The 25,346-nt window shown below is 44.8% G+C and overlaps 1 protein-coding gene across 3 annotated transcripts in view; it reads left to right on the top strand.

The window, feature by feature from the left end:
* Positions 1-25,346, top strand: part of NF2 (NF2, moesin-ezrin-radixin like (MERLIN) tumor suppressor) — a 168,342-nt gene that overhangs the window by 21,088 nt on the left and 121,908 nt on the right. For all 3 annotated transcript variants that reach the window (XM_075341632.1, XM_075341618.1, XM_075341624.1), the window contains 6 exons: positions 14,046-14,114; positions 19,054-19,136; positions 19,221-19,296; positions 19,572-19,706; positions 20,681-20,755; positions 23,419-23,532. In XM_075341632.1, the coding sequence (XP_075197747.1) occupies positions 14,046-14,114; positions 19,054-19,136; positions 19,221-19,296; positions 19,572-19,706; positions 20,681-20,755; positions 23,419-23,532 (552 nt within the window). The remainder of the gene's footprint in view (positions 1-14,045; positions 14,115-19,053; positions 19,137-19,220; positions 19,297-19,571; positions 19,707-20,680; positions 20,756-23,418; positions 23,533-25,346) is intronic.

Here is a 25,346-nt window from a genome sequence, read left to right as displayed (position 1 = left end):
TGAGCTGGGATAGCTCTCCCAGCACTTCTACAGTGCCTTGCGAAAGTATTCGGCCCCTTGAATTTTTCAACCTTTTTCCACATTTCAGGCTTTAAACATAAAGATAACAATTTTAAATTTTATGGTGAAGAATCAACAACAAGTGGGACACAATTGTGAAGGTGAACTATATTTATTGCTTATTTAAAAAAAAAAACAAACACTAACTGAAAAGTGGGATGTGCATTATTATTTGTCCCCTTTAAGTTAATACTTTGTAGCGCCACCTTTTGCTGCGATTACAGCTGCAAGTCTCTTGGGGTATGTGTATCAGTTTTGCACATCGAGAGACTGAAATTATTGCACATTCTTCCTTTGCAAACAGCTCGAGCTCAGTGAGGTTGGATGGAGAGCATTTGTGAACAGCAGTTTTCAGCTCTTTCCACAGATTCTCGATTGGATTCAGGTCTGGACTTTGATTTGGCCATTCTAACACCTGGATACGTTTATTTGTGAACCATTCCATTGTAGATTTTGCTTTATATTTCGGATCATTGTCTTGTTGGAAGACAAATCTCCATCCCAGTTTCAGGTCTTTTGCAGACTCCAACAGGTTTTCTTCAAGAATGGTAATGTATTTGGCTCCGTCCATCTTCCCATTAATTTTAATTCCACCTTCCCTGTCCCTGCTGAAGCAATGCAAGCCCAAACCATGATGCTGCCACCACCATGTTTGACAGTGGGGATGGTGTGTTCAGGGTGATGAGCTGTGTTGCTTTTACGCCAAACATATCATTTGGCATTGTGCCCAAATAGTTTTGATTTTGGTTTTATCTGACCAGAGCACTTTCTTCCACATGTTTGGTGTGTCTCCCAGGTGGCTTGTGGCAAACTTTAAACGACATTTTTAATGGATCTCTTTGAGAAATGGCTTTCTTCTTGCCACTAAAGGCCAGATTTGTGCAGTGTACGACTGATTGTTGTCCTATGGACAGACTCTCCCACCTCAGCTGTAGATCTCTGCAGTTCATTCAGACTGATCATGGGCCTCTTGGCTGCATCTCTGATCAGTCTTCTCCTTGTTTGACATGAAATTTTTGAGGGACGGCCGGGTCTTGGTAGGTTTGCAGTGGTATGATACTCCTTCCATTTCAATATGATCGCTTGCACAGCGCTTCTTGCGATGTTTAAAGTTTTGGAAATCTTTTTGTAACCAAATCTGGCTTTAAACGTCTCCACAATATTATCACGGACCTGCCTGTTGTGTTCCTTGGTCTTCATGATGCTATCTGTGCTTTAAACAGAACATTGAGACTATCACAGAGCAGGTGCATTTATACGAAGACTTGATTACACACAAGTGGCTTATATATATATATCATCATCATCAGTCATTTAGGACAACATTGGATCATTCAGAGATCCTCAATGAACTTCTGCAGTGAGTTTGGTGCACTGAAAGTAAAGGGGACGAATAATATTGCACGCCCCAACTTTCAGTTATTTATTTTTTTACAAAAGTTTAAAATAAGAAAAAAATTTCCTTCAACTTCACAATTGTGTCCACTTGTTGTTGTTTCTTCACCATAACATTAAAATATTTTAATTTTTATGTTTGAAGCCTGAAATGTGTGATAAGGTTGAAAAATTCATGGGGGCCGAATACTTTCGCAATGCAATTCGTACATGCAAAATCTAAAGTCTGTCACTGTGTCAGAACGGGTGCACACAGTAATCTAAAGGCCGCTTTACACGCTGCGACATCGCTCAAGCAATGTCGTTGGGGGTCACGGAATTTGTGACGCACATCCGGTCGCTCTAGCGATGTCTTTGCGTGTGACACCTATGAGCAATTTTGAATCGTCGCAAAAACGGTCAAAATCGCTCATCGGTGACATGCCCCCCTATTTTCGAATATCGCTGCTGCAGGTACGAAGTAGTTCGTCGCTCCTGCGGCAGCACACATCGCTATGTGTGACACTGCAGGAATGAGGAACCTCACCTTACCTGCAGCAGGCCGCAATGAGGAAGGAAGGAGGTGGGCGAGATGTTACATCCCGCTCATCTCCGCCCCTATTGGGCGGCGGTTCGGTGACGCTGCCATGACGTCGTTGTGACGCTGAACGAACCGCCCCCTTAGTAAGGAGGCGGTTCTCCGGTCGCAGCGACATCGCAGAGCAGGTATATGCGTGTGACTCTGCCGTAGCGATAATGTTCGCTACAGCAGCGATCACACGATATCGCATGTACTATGGGGGCGGGTGCTTTTGCGCTCGACATCGCTAGCAATTGCTAACGATGTCGTAGCGTTTTAAAGTGGCCTTAAATGATACATTGTTCAAATCAGGACTTCCTTGCCTATATTATGCTGCTCTCAGATGAGGTAGCAAAAACCTGCTGAAAGATTAATTTTGAAAATCCCCAATTCTCTGGTAAAATTTTTATTCAGTGAAGACATTTTTTTTTTTTTTAATTACCGAGCTAGATGAGAGCTGCTACTGATAAGACTAATGTAGAGAGATAAAGGGGAGGGATAGAAAAGGAGCTAGAAGCAGAGGTATTGCCTACTACCTCCTGCCATTTGTATAGAATCTTACCAATGGCAATTGTCATCTCTTATTGCAGTAATTTTAAAAATCTGTCTTCACTGAATATAGATTTTACCCAGGTATTGAGAATTTTGAGAATTAATTATCAGTCCAGGAAGAGAGTAAAGCAGATTACTCTTATTACAAAGTTTTCTTTTTTTTTTTTTTTTTTACTATTGATTTATGAAATAAAAATGTAAGTGATGGTTACTGTTTAACCTGCAGTAAATGCTGCTGTTCTTCCTTTGCTTCTGTCCTGTATGTAAATCTAGTCTTATTAGCCAAGGAGGCATGATCGAAATTAGAACCATTTGACAGAACAGTCAATGAAAGTCAGCTATTAGTTAGATGAATGGATATTGTTTCTACTCAAAGATGCACTGCTCTGTATATCACAGGCGATCACAGTCCCCTAAGGAGGCAATTAAATATTGTAAAGAGTAAAAAAAATAAATTAATCACACCCCTTTTGCCCCATTAAAAGAAAAATAAAATACACATAACTAGGTATGATCTCATTCAGAAGTGTCTGATCTATCAAAATATAAATTAATCTGATCGATAAACAGCATAACAAGAAAAAAAGGCCAGAATTACAATTTTTTGTTTTCTTTATTGCCGCAACATTGCAATAAAAAAAGCGATCAAAACATTTTATCTGCCCCAAAATGGGATCAGTAAAATGTCAGCTCAGGGCGTAAATATGCCCTCAAACAGCCCCAGATCCCAAGAAATTAAAATGTTACGGAAAAAGGCAACAAAAGCAAAAAATGTTTTTGTTTTTTTTTTTTTTTTTTTTTTTGCCACCTAAATAAAAAAAAACTAAACTAAAACAACAACTATACATGTTTGGCATCTACGTACTTGTACTGACCTGGAGAATCATAATGCCCAGTCAGTTAAACCATCGTCACTGGGACTGGATGACAGGACCAGGACACCTAGGCTGACCCTCAGACTGGGAACCCTGCGCTATCCCTTTACTCAGAGGTACGCTTGATGGTAGCGAGGTCTTGGTCACCAGCATGACCCTAACGCCTGTCCAAGCCCTTATGTAACTCCCCTCCTCCAACCAAGGGATGAGCTGGGATAGAGTGACAAACCCCACAACTAAACATGGTCAGGGGAAAACCAAAGCTTGTACACACGGCACTCAAATACAAAGGAGCAACTAAACATGCACAGGGATAACAACATAAAAGTGAGGAAGTAAACAGACAACCGGGAAACTTCCACACCGCATAATAAGCACACCAAGACTGCAGCCAACACAGCAACTTGCAGAGAGAGCTCCACCAGCTCCTTCCACCATCAGGCCAAGCTTCCAAATGAGAACAGAGAATAACTAGCACCCTCTACTGGGAGCAGGGGGTATATATAGGAACTGGGAGTGGTCCAAACTGGAAACACCTGAGAAGGTGATGGGAATGCAATTGGCAGGGAAAAACTGACATTAATTCTCTCCTCCTCAAAGGAAAGGGAATATATTTAATGCCCTGTGACCACGCTGCGTATTTTGACTCGGATTTTGATGCGTATTTTCAGAAGTCTGCAGAAAAATCTGCATATCCATTGTGAAGCCAGCAAAGTCTATGAGAATTCAGAGGTGCTGTGCCCATGTTGAGTATTTTTTAACCTTGCGTAGTTGGTGCAATTTCTTTTTTTTTTTTGCACCAAATCTGCACCAAATACGCAAGGGAAAAATAAGCAGCGTGGGAACAGCACTTCTGAATTCTCATAGACTTTGCTGGCTTTACAATGGACGTGCAGATTTTGCTGCAGATATCTGAAAATATGCGTCAAAACTACACAGCGTGGGCACTGGGCCTTAGGCTGCAGACACATTAGCGTATGGCATCCCATGCGAGAGCAACACATGCGATATGCTAATAACCCCTGGCTCAGGCTCTGCTGAGCTGAGTGTCATGTGACTGTGACCGACTCTTATGAAGTAAAGAGTGGGCGCGGCAGAGGAGACGGAGTGGTTAATTCCCCCCCCCCTCTCCTCCATTGTCAGCCTGTGCGTATATCCCACTGCACTGGGATAACATCCGAGTGCAGTCTGATGTTTCTCTCACACCCATTCACTTGAATTGGTGCGAGTGATACGGCTCTTGCAGAAAATCGCAGCATGTTGCGAGTTTTTCCTCAGTCCGATTAGGGCTTAGAAAAAAATTGCTGATCTGAGCAGCAGCATTGTCTAACATGGGGCCGAGTGAAATGCGAGATTTTCTCGCATTGCACCCATCCGATTTGTACGCGCGTGTACTTTAAACTGCAGTCTCAAAGCAAGAGACTCTGGCCCAGAACCTATCAGTAGTCTCTATAACAGAGAGACAACTTTGACAACCATATAGTGAAAATGGTAAATCAAAAAAAATTAAACCGTTGTGAAAGTGCACTTTTTTTTTCTTCAATTTCACAGCACTTGGAATTTTCTTCCCGTTTTCCAGTACAATTTGTAGCATAATGAATGGTATCACTCAAAAGTACAACTGGTCCAACAAAAAAAACAAACAAAAAAAACAAGCCCCATATGGCTATATTGACTGAAAAATAAAAAAGTTATGGCTCTTGGAAGAAGGGGAGGAACAAACGGAAAATTGCCTGGGGCTGAAGGGGTTAAGCTGCTCAAATGATTCTTGACCATTAAATCTCAACAGATTTTGTAGAAGGACTGGAATGTAATGGGCAATTCTGTTACCATATGTACAGTCATGGCCAAAAGTTTTGAGAGTGCTACAAATATTAATTTTTCCAAAGTCTACTGTTTAAGTTTTTCTAATGGCAATTTGCATATACTCCAGAATGTCATAAAGAGTGATCAGCTTAACAGCAATTACTTTCAAAGTCAATATTGGCTAAGAAAATGAACTTCAACCCCCAAAACACATTTCAACATCATTGCATTCCTGCCTTAAAAGGAGCAGCTAACATTGTTTTAGTGATTGTTCCATTAACACAGGTGTGGGTGTTGATGTGGACAAGGCTGGCGATCAATCAGTCATGATTAAGTAAAAATGACACCACTGGATACTTTAAAAGGAGGCTGGTGCTTGGTATCATTGTTTCTCTTCAGTTAACCATGGTTATCTCTAAAGAAACACGTGCATCCATCACTGCTCTGCACAAAAATGGCCTAACAGGGAAGAGTATCGCAGCTACAAAGATTGCACCTCAGTCAACAATCTATCGCATCATCAAGAACTTCAAGGAGAGAGCTTCCATTGTTGCCAATAAGGCTCCAGGGCGCCCAAGAAGGACCAGCAAATGCCAGGATCGTATCTTAAAACTGTTTCAGCTGCGGGATCGGACTACCAGCAGCGCCGAGCTAGCTCAGCAATGGCAGCAGGCTGGTGTGAGTGCTTCTGCACGCACTGTGAGGTGGAGACTGCTTGAGCAAGGCCTGGTTTCAAGGAGGGCAGCAAAGAAGCCACTTCTCTCCAGAAAAAACATCAGGGACCGACTGATATTCTGCAAAAGGTACAGGGAGTGGACTGCTGAGGACTGGGGTAAAGTCATTTTCTCAGATGAATCCCCTTTTCGATTGTTTGGAACATCTGGAAAACAGCTTATTAGGAGAATAAGAGGTGAGCGCTACCACCAGTCTTGTCTCATGCCAACTGTTAAGCATTCTGAAACGATTCATGTGTGGGGTTGCTTCTCAGCCAAGGGAATTGGCTCACTCACAGTCTTGCCTAAAAACACAGCCATGAATAAAGAATGGTACCAGAATGTCCTCCAAGAGCAACTTCTCCCAACTGTCCAAGAGCAGTTTGGCGCCCAACAATGCCTTTTCCAGTATGATGGAGCACCTTGCCATAAATCAAAGGTGATCACTAAATGGCTCATGGATCAAAACATAGAGATTTTGGGTCCATGGCCTGGAAACTCCCCAGATCTTAAAGGGGTGGTTCACCCATATTTTTTATTGTCTAGATCGATATTATATTGAGAAACAATGTTTCTCTCAAATACCTTGTGTTGGCAATAGTGCCTGTGAGAGGCGCTATTGCAGACCGCTGTTCCCCGTCCAGTGACGTACCCGTCCAATGCTGCCACGTCACATCCGTGCAGCCGGCTACAGTCTTCCAGACTCTGAGCTGTGAGCGGTGCTTCACTGCTGTCACAGCCCATCTGCTCCCCGCCCCTCCTCCCTCCTAGCACAGCATGGCGCGTCTCCTGCTCCCCCCTGCCTCCTCCCTCCTCGCAGAACGCTGCAAGCAAGAGACATGCTGTGAGGGAGGAGGAGCAGGGAGCAGATGGGCTCAGAATGTAGCCGGCTGCACGGATGTGACAAGGCAGCATTGGACGGGTACGTCACTGGACGGGGAGCAGCGGTGTGCAATAGCGCCTCTCACAGGCACTATTGACAACACAAGGTATTTGAGAGAAACATTGTTTCTCAATATAATATCGATCTAGACAATAAAAAATATGGGTGAACCACCCCTTTAATCCCATTGAGAACTTGTGGGCAATCATCAAGAGACGGGTGGCAAACAAAAACCAACAAATTCTGGCAAAATGCAAGCATTGCTTATGCAAGAATGGACAGCTATCAGTCAGGATTTGGTCCAGAAGTTGATTGAGAGCATGCCAGGGAGAATTGCAGAGGTCCTGAAGAAGAAGGGTCAACACTGCAAATATTGACTTGCTGCATTAACTCATTCTGTCAATATAACCTTTCTTTGTCGCTCCATTGGGAGACCCAGCCAATTGGGTGTATAGCTTCTGCCTCCGGAGGCCACACAAAGTATTACACTAAAAGTGTAAAGCCCCTCCCCTTCTGCCTATACACCCCCCGTGCATCACGGGTTCCTCAGTTTTCATGCTTTTTGCGAAGGAGGCAGACATGCTCGCATAGCTCCACAGCTTAGTCAGCAGCAGCTGCTGACTATGTCGGATGGAAGAAAAGAGGGCCCATAACAGGGCCCCCAGCATGCTCCCTTCTCACCCCACTCTTGTCGGCGGTGTTGTTAAGGTTGAGGTATCCATTGCGGGTACGGAGGCTGGAGCCCACATGCTGTTTTCCTTCCCCATCCCCTTTAGGGCTCTGGGTGAAGTGGGATCCTAATCGGTCTCCAGGCACTGAGACCGTGCTCCATCCACAGCCCCTGGGGACTTTGCTGGACAAGGAGCCGAGTATCGTCAGGGACAAGGCCCTGCTACTTTGAGGTACTCTGTGTCCCCGTGGGGACCGCGCACAGAAACACTCCAGCATTGCTGGGTGTGTTAGTGCGCCGGGGACCGCAGCGCTGACCGTGCTTGTGCCATCACACACTGCAGCGTGGCTGGGTGTGTTAGTTTACTGGGGACTACCGCGCTGACCGCGCGCTGCCATTTCACACTGCAGCGCGGCTGGGAGTGTTAGTACGCCGGGGACTACCGCGCCGACCGCGCTTATACGCCGGCCGCGCTTATAACTTTAGTCCCCGGCTTTTGCGGCCTAGTCTCACTCTTTTCCCGCCCCCAGCCCTGCCAGTCAGGGGAAGGGCGGGACGCTGTACAGGACGTCAGCACTGAGGGCTGGAACATGCTTTGCATACTCCACCCCCCTCACTGTGCACAGTGGGGCACCAGATTCCCGCACTTTCTAGGGCACGCCCACGGCCCCCTCCTCTCCTCAGGACGCCGGCAGCCATTCCTGTCAGCTCTTCTGACGCTGGAGAGGGGAGACAAGCTCTGGGAGACCCAGGCAGGGATTCTGGTGACCACACAACCGCTTTGAGCGGGCGGTAAGCAGCACCTGAGGTGCTGGCCCCACTAGTGCAGAAGTGTACTTATAGATTATATGATTATAGGCTATACTTTACACTGTATGGTGCACGGTTGATTTTTGGCTATATACCCTCCTGGATTGCTCAGAGGAGACAACAGCATGTCGTCCGCAAAAAGCAAGGGTGCCAAAGCACAGGCTTACTATGCTGCCTGCGCCGCATGTACGGCTATACTACCGGCAGGTTCCACTGACCCTCATTGTGTGCAATGCTCGGCCCCTGTGGCACTTACTCAGCCGGAGCCTCTGCTAAGGGTGGCCCAGGGGGAACCACCTGCTAACACTGTCCAGGTGACAGGGACGGAGTTTGCAGTTTTTACTGATAGACTTTCTGAGACTATGGCTAAGATACTAGAAGCCTTGCAGTCCAGACCGGTATCTCAGACCATGGGCACTGTGGAATCATTGCACCCTGGTCCCCCTCAGTTGGAACAACAATGTCCTCCCGGGGTGTCTCATAGATCCCAGGGTGAGGTCTCTGACACGGACCGCAGCCCCAGACCGCCTAAGCGAGCTCGCTGGGAAATTCCCTCGACATCATCACATTGTTCAGGGTCTCAGCGGGAGGACTCTCTGTATGATGAAGCGGAGGTAGCTGATCAGGATTCTGATCCTGAGGCCGCTCTCAACCTTGATACTCCTGATGGGGACGCCATAGTGAATGATCTTATCGCGTCCATCAATCAAATGTTGGATATTTCTCCCTCAGCTCCTCCAGTAGAGGAGTCAGGTTCTCAGCAGGAGAAATTCCGTTTCAGGTTTCCCAAGCGTACAACGAGTATGTTTCTGGACCACTCTGACTTCAGAGAGGCAGTCCAGAAACACCGAGCTTGTCCAGATAAGCGTTTTTCCAAGCGCCTTAAGGATACACGTTATCCCTTCCCCCCTGACGTGGTCAAGGGCTGGACTCAGTGTCCCAAGGTGGATCCTCCAATCTCCAGACTGGCGGCTAGATCCATAGTTGCAGTTGAAGATGGGGCTTCACTCAAGGATGCCACTGACAGACAGATGGAGCTCTGGTTGAAATCCATCTATGAAGCTATCGGCGCGTCTTTTGCTCCAGCATTCGCAGCCGTATGGGCACTCCAAGCTATCTCAGCGGACAAGCGCAAATTGACGCAGTCACACGTACGTCTGCGCCGCAAGTGGCGTCCATAACCTCTCAAACGTCGGCATTTGCGTCCTACGCTATTAATGCTGTCCTGGACTCTGCGAGCCGTACGGCGGTTGCAGCCGACAATTCGGTGGCAATACGCAGGGCCTTGTGGCTACGGGAATGGAAGGCAGATTCGGCTTCCAAAAAGTGCTTAACCAGTTTGCCATTTTCTGGCGACCGTTTGTTTGGTGAGAGATTGGATGAAATCATCAAACAATCCAAGGGAAAGGAAACATCCTTACCCCAGGCCAAACCAAACAGACCTCAACAGAGGAGGGGACAGTCGAGGTTTCGGTCCTTTCAGGGTGCGGGCAGGTCCCAATTCTCCTCGTCCAAAAGCCTCAGAAGGATCAGAGGAACTCCGATTCATGGCGGTCTAAGTCACGTCCTAAAAAGACCGCCGGAGGTGCCGCTACCAAGGCGGCTTCCTCATGACTTACGGCCTCCTCACACCGCATCCTCGGTCGGTGGCAGGCTCTCCCGCTTTTGCGACACCTGGCTGCCACAGGTAAAAGACCGTTGGGTGAGAGACATTCTGTCTCACGGTTACAGGATAGAGTTCAGCTCTCGTCCTCCGACTCGATTCTTCAGAACATCTCCGCCTCCCGAGCGAGCCGATGCTCTTCTGCAGGCGGTGGGCACTCTGAAGGCAGAAGGAGTGGTGGTCCCGGTTCCTCTTCAGCAACAGGGTCACGGTTTTTACTCCAACCTGTTTGTGGTTCCAAAGAAGGACGGGTCTTTCCGTCCTGTCCTGGACCTAAAACTGCTCAACAAACACGTAAAGACCAGGCGGTTCCGGATGGAATCCCTCCGCTCCGTCATCGCCTCAATGTCCCAAGGAGATTTCCTTGCATCGATCGATATCAAAGATGCTTATCTCCACGTACCGATTGCTCCAGAGCATCAGCGCCTCCTGCGCTTCGCCATAGGAGACGAACACCTTCAGTTCGCGGCACTGCCGTTCGGCCTGGCGACAGCCCCACGGGTTTTCACCAAGGTCATGGCTACAGTAGTTGCGGTCCTCCACTCTCAGGGTCACTCTGTGATCCCTTACTTAGACGATCTGCTGGTCAAGGCACCCTCTCAAGAGGCATGCCAACACAGCCTCAACGCTACTCTGGAGACTCTCCAGAGTTTCGGGTGGATCATCAATTTTCCAAAGTCAAATCTGACACCGGCCCAATCGCTGACATATCTTGGCATGGAGTTTCATACCCTCTCAGCGATGGTGATGCTCCCGCTGAACAAACAGCGGTCACTGCAGACAGGGTTGCAATCTCTCCTTCAAGGTCAGTCACACCCCTTGAGGCGCCTCATGCACTTCCTAGGGAAGATGGTGGCAGCAATGGAGGCAGTCCCTTTCGCGCAGTTTCACCTGCGCCCTCTTCAATGGGACATCCTACGCAAATGGGACAGGAAGTCGACGTCCCTCGACAGGAACGTCTCCCTCTCTCAGGCAGCCAAAGCTTCCCTTCGGTGGTGGCTTCTTCCCACTTCATTATCGAAGGGGAAATCCTTCCTACCCCCATCCTGGGCAGGGTGGGGAGCAGTCTTTCTCCACCACAGGGCTCAGGGTACGTGGACTCAGCAAGAGTGTTGTCAATGTTCTGGAGATCAGGGCAGTGTATCTTGCCCTAATAGCGTTCCAGCAGTGACTGGAAGGCAAGCAGATCCGAATTCAGTCGGACAACTCTACAGCGGTGGCTTACATCAACCACCAAGGCGGAACACGCAGTCGGCAAGCCTTCCAGGAAGTCCGGCGGATTTTGATGTGGGTGGAAGCCACGGCCTCCACCATCTCCGCAGTTCACATCCCGGGCGTAGAAAACTGGGAAGCAGACTTTCTCAGTCGCCAGGGCATGGACGCAGGGGAATGGTCCCTTCACCCGGACGTGTTTCAGGAGATCTGTTGCCGCTGGGGGATGCCGGAGGTCGACCTAATGGCGTCCCGGCACAACAACAAGGTCACGGCATTCATGGCACGATCTCACGATCACAGAGCTCTGGCGGCAGACGCCTTAGTTCAGGATTGGTCGCAGTTTCAACTCCCTTATGTGTTTCCACCTCTGGCAGTGTTGCCCAGAGTGTTACGCAAGATCAGGGCCGACTGCCGCCGCGCCATCCTCGTCGCTCCAGACTGGCCGAGGAGGTCGTGGTACCCGGATCTGTGGCATCTCACGGTGGGCCAACCGTGGGCACTACCAGACCGTCCAGACTTGCTGTCTCAAGGGCCGTTTTTCCATCTGAATTCTGCGGCCCTCAACCTGACTGTGTGGCCATTGAGTCCTGGATCCTAGCGTCTTCAGGGTTATCTCAAGAGGTCATTGCCACTATGAGACAGGCTAGGAAACCAACGTCTGCCAAGATCTACCACAGGACGTGGAAGATATTCCTATCTTGGTGCTCTGATCAGGGATTTTCTCCCTGGCCATTTGCATTGCCCACTTTTCTTTCCTTTCTTCAATCAGGATTGGAAAAAGGTTTGTCGCTCGGCTCCCTTAAGGGACAAGTCTCAGCGCTCTCTGTGTTCTTTCAGAAGCGTCTGGCCAGGCTTTCTCAGGTACGCACGTTCCTGCAGGGGGTTTGTCACATTGTCCCTCCTTACAGACGGCCGTTAGAACCCTGGGATCTGAACAGGGTTCTGATGGCCCTTCAGAAGGCACCTTTTGAGCCTTTGAAGGATATTTCTCTTTCTCGCCTTTCGCAGAAGGTGGTCTTCCTAGTAGCAGTCACATCACTTCGGAGAGTGTCTGAGCTAGCAGCGTTGTCATGCAAGGCTCCTTTCCTGGTGTTTCACCAGGACAAGGTGGTGCTGCGCCCGGTTCCGGAATTCCTTCCTAAGGTGGTATCCACCTTTCATCTCAATCAGGATATCTCCTTATCTTCTTTTTGTCCTCATCCAGTTCATCAATGTGAAAGGGATTTGCATTTGTTAGATCTGGTGAGAGCGCTCAGAATCTACATTTCCCGTACGGCGCCCCTGCGCCGCTCGGAGGCACTCTTTGTCCTTGTCGCGGGTCAGCGTAAGGGGTCACAGGCTTCCAAATCCACCCTGGCTCGGTGGATCAAGGAACCAATTCTCGAAGCCTACCGTTCTTCTGTACTTCCGGTTCCCTCAGGGCTAAAGGCCCATTCTACCAGAGCCGTGGGTGCGTCCTGGACTTTACGGCACAAGGCTACGGCTCAGCAGGTGTGCCAGGCGGCTACCTGGTCGAGCCTGCACACTTTCACCAAACACTATCAGGTGCATACCTATGCTTCGGCAGATGCCAGCCTAGGTAGACGAGTCCTTCAGGCGGCGGTTTCCCACCTGTAGGAACGGGCCGTTTTACGGCTCTATTACGAGGTATTATTTTACCCACCCAGGGACAGCTTTTGGACGTCCCAATTGTCTGGGTCTCCCAATGGAGCGACAAAGAAGAAGGGAATTTTGTTTACTTACCGTAAATTCCTTTTCTTCTAGCTCCAATTGGGAGACCCAGCACCCGCCCTGTTCCCTTCGGGCTGTTGTTTTTTCGTGTACACATGTTGTTCATGTTGAATGCTTTCAGTTCTCCGAAATTTCTTCGGATTGAAGTTACTTTAAACCAATTTATTTGCTTTCCTCCTTCTTGCTTTTGCACCAAAACTGAGGAACCCGTGATGCACGGGGGGTGTATAGGCAGAAGGGGAGGGGCTTTACACTTTTAAGTGTAATACTTTGTGTGGCCTCCGGAGGCAGAAGCTATACACCCAATTGGCTGGGTCTCCCAATTGGAGCTAGAAGAAAAGGAATTTACGGTAAGTAAACAAAATTCCCTTCTTTGGTACTCATGATATGATTGCAATTATATTTCTGTATGTGATATAAACATCAGACAAACACAATTAAAAACCAGAGGGCAACAGATCATGTGAAAAAATAATTTTGGTGTCATTGTCAAAACTTTTGGCCATGACTGTATAGCTTGGATATTGTAGTGGGGCTTGATTTTTGTCAGTTAAAATACGATTAATTTCAGCTGACTGCAACTAGGATATTGGGAATCTTACAATTAGAACATTAGCCACCAAGCATGGGTTAAAAAATAAAAATAATTAAAAAAAAACTAAAAAAAATGTACACCTTTTTTTCCCTTTGTAATGCTGTCAATGTACCCTGCCAGTTTCCTTGGCTTCATTTCCAACAAGGATGGATTGTGACTGCTGCAGCCAAACAATGGCCGAAGCAGTGTCAACCTTATGGTTTCAGAGGCCGCACAATGGATTGTATCGGTGTCTGTGTGCAGGAAAAATATTTAAATGCCCAGATCTGGCCTGTTCATTCATAATTTGCAGTTTCTTCAGTGGGACCCCAACTGATCACAAGGTGGTAACATGTCACATACCTTTATGTGATCGGAATAACCCTTAAAAGTCTCTAAATTCTAATTTAATGTGGTTGATGTAAAACTTTGCAGTCTACCAGAATAAGGTAATGACACATAAGGGTCTATTAATAATAATAATAATAATAATAATAATATATTTGTCGTAGCTCATTATTTTCTTTTTTCTGTTACAGTATGGTGATTATGATGCGTCTGTACACAAGCGCGGATTCTTGGCAGAGGAGGAGCTGCTTCCTAAAAGGGTGAGTTGAAACTATTCCAGCTCATATTTTTAAGAACGTCATCTTTTTGTGACAAATGCAGACCCACAGAAGATATATCTCGAAGACTTGATCTGCCATGTTGGATTTTTTTTGTTGTTGTCTGGTGCTGTATTTAGTCGTTCACGCCCAATTGGTAAAAGCCACAGATCAAGGCAGCGATCAATCTGTAGTTTTCTCAGGATTGTTGTTTTTCACTTATGGCATGTTTGTCTAAGACTATACCCTTCACCCATAAATAAGTCCTTCACAAAACCCTACCTGGAAACACTAATGTATGACCATCTTTAGGTTGTACTCATACTGCTGCAGGGACACGTATGTCAAATGTATTCAGAGGTCCCCATTCACATAATTGAGGCCATCATTGTGGCCTGTGTGCATGCTATGTGGTGCATTCCAGAATAGATGGTATCGCTTGTTCTACTTTATTTAACATGGAATCAAATAGACATCTTATGTGTATACATAGAGTGGATTATGTCAGGAAATCCTTGCAAAGCATACCATCAGCATGGACTGTGAATAGTTTTCGTGTTAGTGTCTGTGCTTTGCACAAAACCACATAAAGTCTAGGAGCCATATTTTTAAGTGAATGGCTTAAAAAAAAAAAAAAAAAAAAAGAAGAATTCTCAATACTTTCCTAATCATAGATGACAGGCTGATACTGTACCTGGCTCATAAAGGGAGTCTGTCAGGTTTTTGGTATGTAAGCTGAGGACAGCATGCTGCAAGGGTTAAAAAACACATCAACTATGCCTCTCTTATCTGTGTGTGAGCTATTGTTTACTTAAGCTAATGGCTTTTTTACCCTGGGATTAACATAGCTAGACCTACTTGGCACATGCACAGGAGTCCAAGACTTGAAATAAGCAAAGGCAGGTGCAGTCGAACCTTAAAAAAATTTGGTTTGTGACCCCCAACTTGATCTGAACCTCAATAGAAGTCTGTAATTGGGCAGTTCGTGGCTCCACCCACATGGTGCCAGCCATAAGCAGAACATTTCCGAGGAGGATGGGCGGGGTTCATTTGATTACGCTGATATTACCTTAAGTGTGAGCCATTCAAACACTGCAAGCGGCTTGCAAAGGGCTGAGTATCACTCTTACCCAAGCACCGCGCTGCTCCTTTCAGTGGTTTGCACTCATACTCACTCCAACTTTGAAACCGAACTTTGTATTTTTGGTAGTCTGTTTCCGAACCCGAACTCTGAACCTCAGGTTTGCTCATTTCTAGCCAAGATGGCCTCTGCTGTGATTGACACCTCACTTTCAATGCTTAATCTCTATTGAGAGCCTGATGTGGGTGAGACAGCTTCCTGAGCTCAGCTGCATGGTTAAAACTCAATTCTTTGATTTATGTGAGAATGTAGCCAGTAATCTAAGTGATACACGTTTGGATTCAGAATCTCCTTGCCTACATTATGTTGAGATAGCAAAAACCTGCTGACAGATTCCCTTTAAGTGCACAGTATTACTGCCATGCGAATGAGCCGAAGGCTACATTCACAAATTTGTTTGATTTGTCCTTGTGCATAGACTTTTGTTGATCTATACACAGATTTTTTTTTTTCTTTTAAGTTTTAAAAATTGGTCTCTAGTTCATGAGCCTCCGAGCATGTCCTGTTTTCCTTCTGTTTTGCATTTCAGTCTCTGCCATTTAAATCTATGGGGATCTGTGAGACACAGAAGAATCTGTGGCCCCAATAGCTTAAAGGAAACCTGTCAGGTTCAATATGCACCCAGAGCCACGAGCAGTTCTGGGTGCATATTGCTAATCCCTGCCTAACTGTCCCTGTATACACTAGCATAGATAAAGAGATCTTTAGAAAAAGTATTTCTAAAGATTGTTTGTTTGATATGCAAATAAGTGCAGGGGTGTTAGGGTACCATCTCACTAAACGACGTACCAGCGATTCCGACCACGATACAACCTGGTCAGGATCGCTGGTGCATTGCTAAATGGTCGCTGGTGGCGGTCAATCAGGCAGATCTCACCAGCGACCAGCCACCAGCGACTCTGCGCTTGGTAACCAGGGTAAATATCGGGTAACTAAGTAAAGCGCTTTGCTTAGTTACCCAATATTTACCCCAGTTACCAGCGTACACCGCTTTGCGCTGGCTCCCTGCACACGTAGCCAGGGTACACATCAGGTTACTAAGCAAAGCGCTTTGCTTTTTTTACCCTGGCTACGTGTGCAGGGAGCCAGCGCTAAGTGTTGTATGCTGGTAACCAGGGTAAATATCGGGTAACCACATGCCGGTCGTCAGACTCTCCTGATTCATTTAGAGCCATGTGCCCCTCATCAAGACTGGTGAGAAAATCATCTGTCCTGATGAATTGGGACCATATTGTGTATAGCAGGGTTCTATCCTAGATTATAACTGATACATAAAGGTTCAACTGATAAAAAAAATGTTCACACAGTCTACCTAGTAGGAAGGAGTCAACCTGGCTCACTAACGTTTTGTAAGGAGGTGCTCAGAAGTAAAAATTAGGTCCAAATGGAATAGAACAACTTCTACCTGTCTCTGTGAGAAAAAAAAAAAGACACCTGAGAAACAAATCGTTCCACTTCTTTTGGATGGTAACCTCACACTGATGTGTGAATCCAGCCTTAAAGAGAACCTGTCAGCGCGTATTCCCCATATAATGTGGGGTCAGCATCTTTCAGCCCTGTGTTACGACATTGTAGAATGCTGTATATATGTCCCTATGCTGCTCTGCATAATGCAAAAAAGAACTATTATACTCTGTTACTGGGCAGTCTGGTCTGGTGGGCATTGCTTGTCCTGATCTGGCGCCGACTCTCTTCTTGCTTTGTGTGGATGACGCATCCTATGTCTTCCACACCGTATTCTCCATGACACTCCTGCACACGCACATTTCTCTCTGACCTGCTGAGGGCAGAGCAAAGTACTGTAGCACACATGTGCCAGAGCTCTGTGGCCTTCCCTCGCACATGCACACTACAGTACTTTGCTCTGCCCTCAGAAGGATGGAGAGAAGTGTGCAAGGAGCACAATGGAGGACATTGTGTGGATGACGTAGGACAGGGGTCTCAAACACGCGGCCTGCGGGCCGCATGCGGCCCTTCAGGTGGCTTCTTGCGGCCCGCTGGCCCGTGGACCCGGTAAAGATGGCGACCGGTGCAAGGGGCCGCAGCCGCCAGCTATTTACTTCAGTTTACAGTTTTGCCTTTGCCGCGCACAGTGAAGTTCTCGCTGCAGAACACAATAACAGCCGCCTGCCAATCAGAGGCAAGCACCTGCTGCATATGACCTCAGATGCTTGCCTGTGATTGGCCAGTGGCTGTTGTGCAGTGAGAACTGCCCTGCACGCGCCGGCAGAAAGTTCAGCGGTGACAGCAGCTGTGATCATTACCGGGTCCACGTGCCTACGTGCTGCCAACGGAGGATAGGTGAGCAGAATGTTTGTGTGTGTGTGTGTTTTTCTGTTGCCGGCTGAGGCTGCACTGTGTGTGTGTGTGTGTGTGTGTGTGTGTGTGTGTGTGTGTCTGTGATTCTGTTGCTGGCTGAGGCTGCACAGGGGGTGTGTATGTGTGTGTGTGTGATTCTGTTGCTGGCTGAGGCTGCACAGGGGGTGTGTACGTGTGGGGACATGCATGGAGCACATTACCACAAGAAGGGGACCTGCATATGGGGCACATTACCACAAGAATGGGACCTGAATGAGGGCACATTACCACAAGAAGGGGACCTGCATATGGGGCACATTACCACAAGAAGGGGACCTGCATATGGGGCACATTACCACAAGAAGGGGACCTGCATGGGGCACATTACTACAAGGAGTCCTGCATGGGGCACATTACTACAAGAAGGGGAGCTGCATGGAGGCATATTAATACAAGAAGGGGAGCTGCATGGAGGCATATTAATACAAGAAGGGGAGCTGCATGGAGGCATATTAATACAAGAAGGGGAGCTGCATGGAGGCATATTAATACAAGAAGGGGAGCTGCATGGAGGCATATTAATACAAGAAGGGGAGCTGCATGGAGGCATATTAATACAAGAAGGGGAGCTGCATGGAGGCATATTAATACAAGAAGGGGAGCTGCATGGAGGCATATTAATACAAGAAGGGGAGCTGCATGGGGGAACATTAATGCAAGAAGAGGAGCTGCATGGGGGAACATTAATGCAAGAAGAGGAGCTGCATGGGGGAACATTAATGCAAGAAGAGGAGCTGCATGGGGGAACATTAATGCAAGAAGAGGACCTGCATGGGGCACATTGCTACAAGGGGACAAGGATGCGCACATTTTTACAGAATGGGTAACAGGAGGGGCACATTACTACAAGATGTTGGCCAAAATTACTATGCGGTGCTTATTGTAAAACTGTATTACTTACAAAAAGGGGAAAAAATGTAAATAAAAAAGTGTTTTATAATATATATTATACACACATACAAAAAAAGTACACATTTGTTATAATAGACAAATGAAAAATGTTCAAAAACAGTGATCCAAGGGTGTACAGAAAGAAAAAATGGTACCACTAACAATGTCACTTTGTCCTGAAAAAAATGCGGCCCCTCAAATTATTTTTTTTCTGTGTGCGGCCCGTACACCCGGCTGAGTTTGAGACCCCTGACGTAGGACATATCATCCATACAAAGCAAGAAGAAATGAGGCCCCCCCTATCCACACCAGCGATGCCAATCAGACCTTGACGGCCCCTTTAGACGAGTATAATAAAGGGTCTTTTTTGCGTGTTGCAGAGCGGTCATATATACAGCATTCTGGAATGCTGTTACAGAGGGTTGAAAGATGATGAGCCTACTTTTTAAAGGGAACCTGTCACAAGGTTTTCCCCATATATTGTAGCCAAAGCCTATGACATCTGAGTGCACATTGGGTGTTAATACATTGCTAATTATTTGTATCAATCAGGTAATAAACCTGTATCAGATGACTCCAGAGATGTGGGAGGAGAGGATCACTGCATGGTACGCAGAACACCGTGGGCGCACTAGGTAAGCTGGCAGTCACTGCAGGTGTCTTTAGAATTGTTGCATCCCTGAAAATGAAATCGAGCCACATACATTTATATTCTACAGAGATGAAGCTGAAATGGAATACCTGAAAATAGCACAAGACACGGAGATGTATGGAGTAAATTATTTCCTCATACGGGTGAGAATAGTTTTTTATTGTTCACTTATTATTTTCTATAATGTGTGCTCTTGAAATGGGGTGATCTGGATGAACTTGTACCACTAGAGCAGGAGATGGCTTGAATGATAGTCTTTTGTATCCCAATATTTCTCTATATGTCGACCCCCCATAATAGCCATCTAATGGATAGAATACTTTGTTTATAATATAATTCAGAATATGATATATATATATATATACTTGCCAAAAAAGATAATTTAATGGTTCTTCCTTTTTGTCGTTTCAAACCTAAGAATAAGAAAGGCACTGAATTGCTGCTAGGAGTTGATGCCTTAGGTCTCCATATTTATGACCCCGAAAACAGACTGACCCCTAAAACCTCTTTCCCTTGGAATGAAATTCGGAATATATCTTACAGTGATAAGGAGGTAACTAACAATCGTACGCCTTTCTTCTGTTAGGACAGTTTGATTTCTGTTGGTGGTTCATTTTATTTATTATCAGTCTATTATAGATGCTAATGCAAGGAATAAACACATAATGGCTTACCCAGCTGCTTAGCTAGAAATAATGTCACTGCAATGGTATATAGAACCATTTTTCATATATAAACAGCACTGTCCGACATTGATCCCAAAGTGGTTTTTAGAGGCAGCCCATTGGACATTGTCTATGTAACCAATATCCTACCAATTTTATCTGGATTATGCTTGATAAATGTTGGGCTTTGCTCACTCTTATAGCTTCCGTTTAATGAGTTATGATTCTGGGTACGCTTTTTGATTCAGTTTCTTTAACCACACTTGGCTTGTAATGCAGAATGCTTCAGGCTGCAATGGAAGCCTGACATAAGATAAATAATGTAAGTCTGAGCAGAGCAACATCTTTTACATATAAATAGCAATGTAATTGATCTGTATATCTCATTTGTCTAATGTGTTATACCGTGTATATTTAAAGACAAAACCTCAGTAAAATTGTGAATAATTGAATATAAATTCTAAATGTATAACATAAATACATGATTTATTTACTGGAGGAATAACTGCTGATCCTCTGAGGAACAAACTGGAAATCCCTAGTTCTTGCCCAGAGGAATGGTTCCCACTTTTCAGAAGATACATCTAAAAGCTTCATAAAGATGGCTTTTTCAGCACAGCTGTATGTTCAGCAATAGAAGGAGGGCAACTCACGACATCTGCTGGATTAGTAGTCTCTCTAATTGTCCTTGCGCATCTCTGTAATGACAGGGAGCGGAAAGAGTTACTTTCCTTGCAAAGCCAAATCGCCATTATCACCTTTTTATGGGAGTCATTTTAAGTTTACAGTCTCATTCATGATCAGTTGTCAGATACACTGATAGGTTTATTTTACATACTTATATAAATATATATTATTTCAGTTTACCATCAAACCACTTGATAAGAAAATTGATGTCTTCAAATTTAATTCCTCGAAGTTACGAGTAAACAAGCTGGTGAGTTGTTACGCTATTTGTTAATGATGATTTTTTTCATTATGTTGTGATATGTTCATTGTTGTGACTGTTTGAATCGTGTTTTTTTTAGATTGATATGAGGTCTCTAATGAAAATCACATGTAAATCCTATGGTGTCCTTACATTAATTGTCCAACCTAAAAGTTCCCTCACATCTATTTATGGTATAAAAATGACACATTAGTTACCCGGTTGACCTTCATGTTTTCCAGCCATGGCCACTTCGGCGCACCCTATCAGAAATAATGACATTTCGCCCTCTGGTCACTTGGCTGCAGCGAAATGGTGTCTAAACATAACGTAGGGACAGAGAACCTGATTCCAGTGGTGTGTCACTTACTGGTAACATTAGTGTAGTTTTGAAAAAAAAAATTGATTTAATCAGCATTATCATGAGAGGACTACTTGGCGTGCTGCAAGGTAGTCCAGCATATTCATAAGTTCTGTACAACGGTTAGATCTGCAGCAGAGAAAACCTGGATGTTATCAAAATGACAGCAAACAGCTCAGTAAGTGACACATCGCTAGAATCAGGGTCTCTTTCTCTACATTATGTTGTTCTCAGATGGGGGAAGCAAAAACCTGCTGACAGATTCCCTTTAAATGTCGGTGGCGGAATTTTTATTAAACTTGGGTAACCTGTTTAAAAATATGTATGATAAAATTGTATATAATACACGATTGCAGTGAAATACTCTTGCTACAAACTTTTTTTGAAATTTTAATAAATGAGAGTATATATATATATATATATATATATATATATATATATATATATATATATATATATATATAATATATGACTCTGAAAATTGTCACTGAAGGCATCAAAGTTATGAATTAACACATGGGGATTGAAATACTTGACAAAAAATTGTGAAACAACTGAAAATATGTCTTATATTCTAGGTTCTTCAAAGTAGCCACCTTTGTGCTTTGATTACTGCTTTGCACACTCTTGGCATTCTCTTGATGAGCTTCAAGAGGTAGTCACCGGAAATGGTCTTCCAACAGTCTTGAAGGAGTTCTCAGAGATGCTTAGCACTTGTTGGCCCTTTTGCCTGCACTCTGCGGTCCAGCTCACCCCAAACCATCTCGATTGGGGTCAGGTCTGGTGATTCTGGAGGCCAGGTCATCTGGCATACCACCCCATCACTCTTAGTCAAATAACCCTTACACAGCCTGGAGGTGTGTTTGGGGTCATTGTCCTGTTGAAAAAATAAATGATGGTCCAACTAAACGCATACCGGATGGAATAGTATGCCACCGCAGGATGCTGTGGTAGCCATGCTGGTTCAGTATGCCTTAAATTTTGAATAAATCCCCAACAGTGTCACCAGCAAAGCATCCCTACACCATCACACCTCCTCCATGCTTCACGTGGGAACCAGGCATGTAGAGTCCATCCGTTCACCTTTTCGTCCCACAAAGACACGGTGGTTGGATCCAAAGATCTCAAATTTGGACCCATCAGACCAAAGTACAGATTTCCACTGGTCTAATGTCCATTCCTTGTGTTCTTTAGCCCAAACAAGTCTCTTCTGCTTGTTATCTATTCTTAGCATTTGGTTTCCTAGTAGCTATTTTACCTGAAGGCCTGCTGCACAAAGTCTCCTCTTAACAGTTGTTCTAGAGATGTGTCTGCTGCTAGAACTCTGTGTGGCATTGACCTGATCTCTAATCTGAGCTGCTGTTAACCTGCGATTTCTGAGGCTGGTGACTCGGATAAACCTATCCTCTGCAGCAGAGGTGACTCTTGGTCTTCCTTTCCTGGGGCGGTCCTCATGTGAGCCAGTTTCTTTGCAGCGTTTGATGGTTTTTGCCACTGCACTTGGGGACACTTTCAAAGTTTTCCCAATTTTTCAGACTGACTGACCTTCATTTCTTAAAGTAATGATGGCCACTCGTTTTTCTTTACCTAGCTGCTTTTTTCTAGCCATAATACAAATTCTAACAGTCTATTCAGTAGGACTATCAGCTGTGTATCCACCAGACTTCTGCACAACACAACTGATGGTCCCAACCCCATTTATAAGGCAAGAAATCCCACTTATTAAACCTGACAGGGCACACCTGTAAAGTGAAAACCATTTCCGGTGACTACCTCTTGAAGCTCATCAAGAGAATGCAAAGAGTGTGCAAAGCCGTAATCAAAGCAAAAGGTGGCTACTTTGAAGAACCCAGAATATAAGACATATTTTCAGTTGTTTCACACTTTTTTGTTAAGTCTTTAATTCCACATGTGTTAATTCATAGTTTTGATGCCTTCAATGTGAATCTACAATTTTCAGAGTCATGAAAATAAAGAAAACTCTTTGAATGAGAAGGTGTATCCAAACTTTTGGTCTATACTGTGTGTGTGTGTGTTATATATATATATATATATATATATATATATATATATATATATATATATATATATAATATATATATATATACACATACACACACAGTACAGACCAAAAGTTTGGACACCTTCTCATTCAAAGAGTTTTCTTTATTTTCATGACTCTGATAATGTGTGGCAGTTGTCCTGCAGCTAAGTGTGACAGTTTTTGTTCATGGGTAAAGCTAGGGACATTTGCGTTGTGTTTTCTGGGATTGTGCTCTATAAGTATATAGTGTTTTCCTTTTATTGCTAGATTTTGCAGCTTTGCATTGGAAACCATGACTTGTTCATGCGCCGTAGGAAAGCAGACTCCCTTGAAGTTCAACAGATGAAGGCTCAGGCCCGAGAAGAGAAGGCCAGAAAACAGGTCAGTCACTGATTTCTTAGTACTAGTTATTCATGTACTTTCTTTCATATACATTGTATTTTTCAGTTCCTTTAGCAGATTTCCAGATAGGCCATTTTTTTCAATGTGCAAACATTTTGGAGTATTTTGAGTAAATAGGACTGGGAAAACACAAATAAGGAATTTAGTTCAGCTCACCACTATAAACCAAATATATCAAACTTCTGGTCCGGTGCACGGAACAAGTGGTTTGGCTTCCACAGCTGAATAATCAGTCACATGAGGAGGAGGGGAGGAGAGAAGATCCAGCACCAACGTAATAAAAAAATTCTTTATTCAAAATTAATAAAAAAAGGTAATTTCAACCAAGTGCAGAATATATTAATGCTTGATGCGTTTCGGAGAAAGGAGTCTACTTTCTCCGAAACGCGTCAAGCGTTAATATATTCTGAACTTGGCTGGAATGACCTTTTTTTTTTTTTAATAATTTTGAATAAAGAATTTTTTTATTACGTTGGTGCTGGATCTTCTCTCCTCTCATCCTTTTCTTGATGTTACTAAATTGGACTGGGCCTGCCCAGCTATGGCTGTACTGGATGCTATATTCCGGGATAAGCAATGCTTCATGTTCACCTCTTGTACAATAGTTGGGTAGATAAGGTCATGTGTTTGTGGTTACAGTTTTGGCAATTAAAGTATACCTCTCACCAATATGGAGCAGCCCTTTTTATTTTATAAAATAAGGCAAAGCCCTGAATTGGGGATTTGTCTAGCTATAACCTAGTAACAAAACCCCTCAGAAGTAACCTTAATGTCGCCCGAATGACCAGACTCTGTTGTAAAGTCTGGCTTGACCTTCCTTGATGTCCCGACATACAGAGCACCATCTCACAGCCCTCTGCATCCATTCTCTGTCGGAGTGAGATGTCACTAATTCCACTAACGCTGCCGCGTAGTTTGCTAAGCCGTGATGATCATATTGTTCGGCAATGGCTTAATAAAGTACGCAGCAGAACTGGATTACAATCACCTGGAAATTCTGACTTGGCTTTGATGGAAATTAGGGATACAAATCACCTAATTACAAGGCCCTTATTGTTGATAAATACTCTTTAAACTGGTTACCCTGGCAGATTATCATTGGCTTCAGTCATGCCTTGCTGTATGCAGATGACGCCAGTGATTGGCTGCAGTGGTCACGTGCCATATAGGGGCTGGGGTGTCTGCAGCCATTGTATGCAATACCAGTGCGGAGAGCCAGGGACGCAGTGCTAGAACGCAGGGCGTAAGAGTGAATATTTTCTTTTTACTTATTGTAGCAGTATTGCTGCATGCGCACAACTTTTTACTTAAATTGGTCAATCTATATTAATTCTGTAAATTATAATTGTTATTATTTTTTTGAAAGCGTGCCTAAACTTTCTGCATGTCTGTACAGTTGCATTCAGAAGACTTTGTAGCTTATGCTTTGTATTGAATCTGTATCCCACTGTTTGTGTGCTAGGAAGGAGCTGCCTTGTTTTCTGAGCTGCTCTATTTTCGTTGACCTATTGAATAATCAGTGGGGGTCTCAAGATCTAGACCCCCACCATCTGCAGGAAACTAAAGTGCATGCTAAATATAACAAAAGTGAAACACAAGCAAAAGGATACTCCAGCACTCTAAGTGCTAACATAGAATACATGAAATTAAAACTGCATAAATGCTCTATGGAATATACATTAGAAAAATGAAGATCCTTAGCGCACAAACTGCTGCAAGGTGACCTTTCTTTGATGGGACCCTATTTTATTTCATGCCTCTCCTGGACTAAAATTCTAACAGTATATGGGCAT

This window comes from Anomaloglossus baeobatrachus, chromosome 1 (assembly GCF_048569485.1).
Source record: "Anomaloglossus baeobatrachus isolate aAnoBae1 chromosome 1, aAnoBae1.hap1, whole genome shotgun sequence".
NCBI classification, from domain to species: Eukaryota; Metazoa; Chordata; class Amphibia; order Anura; family Aromobatidae; genus Anomaloglossus; species Anomaloglossus baeobatrachus.
The sequence above is the reverse complement of the archived record's forward strand: the minus strand, read 5'-3'. Positions and strand labels throughout refer to the sequence as shown.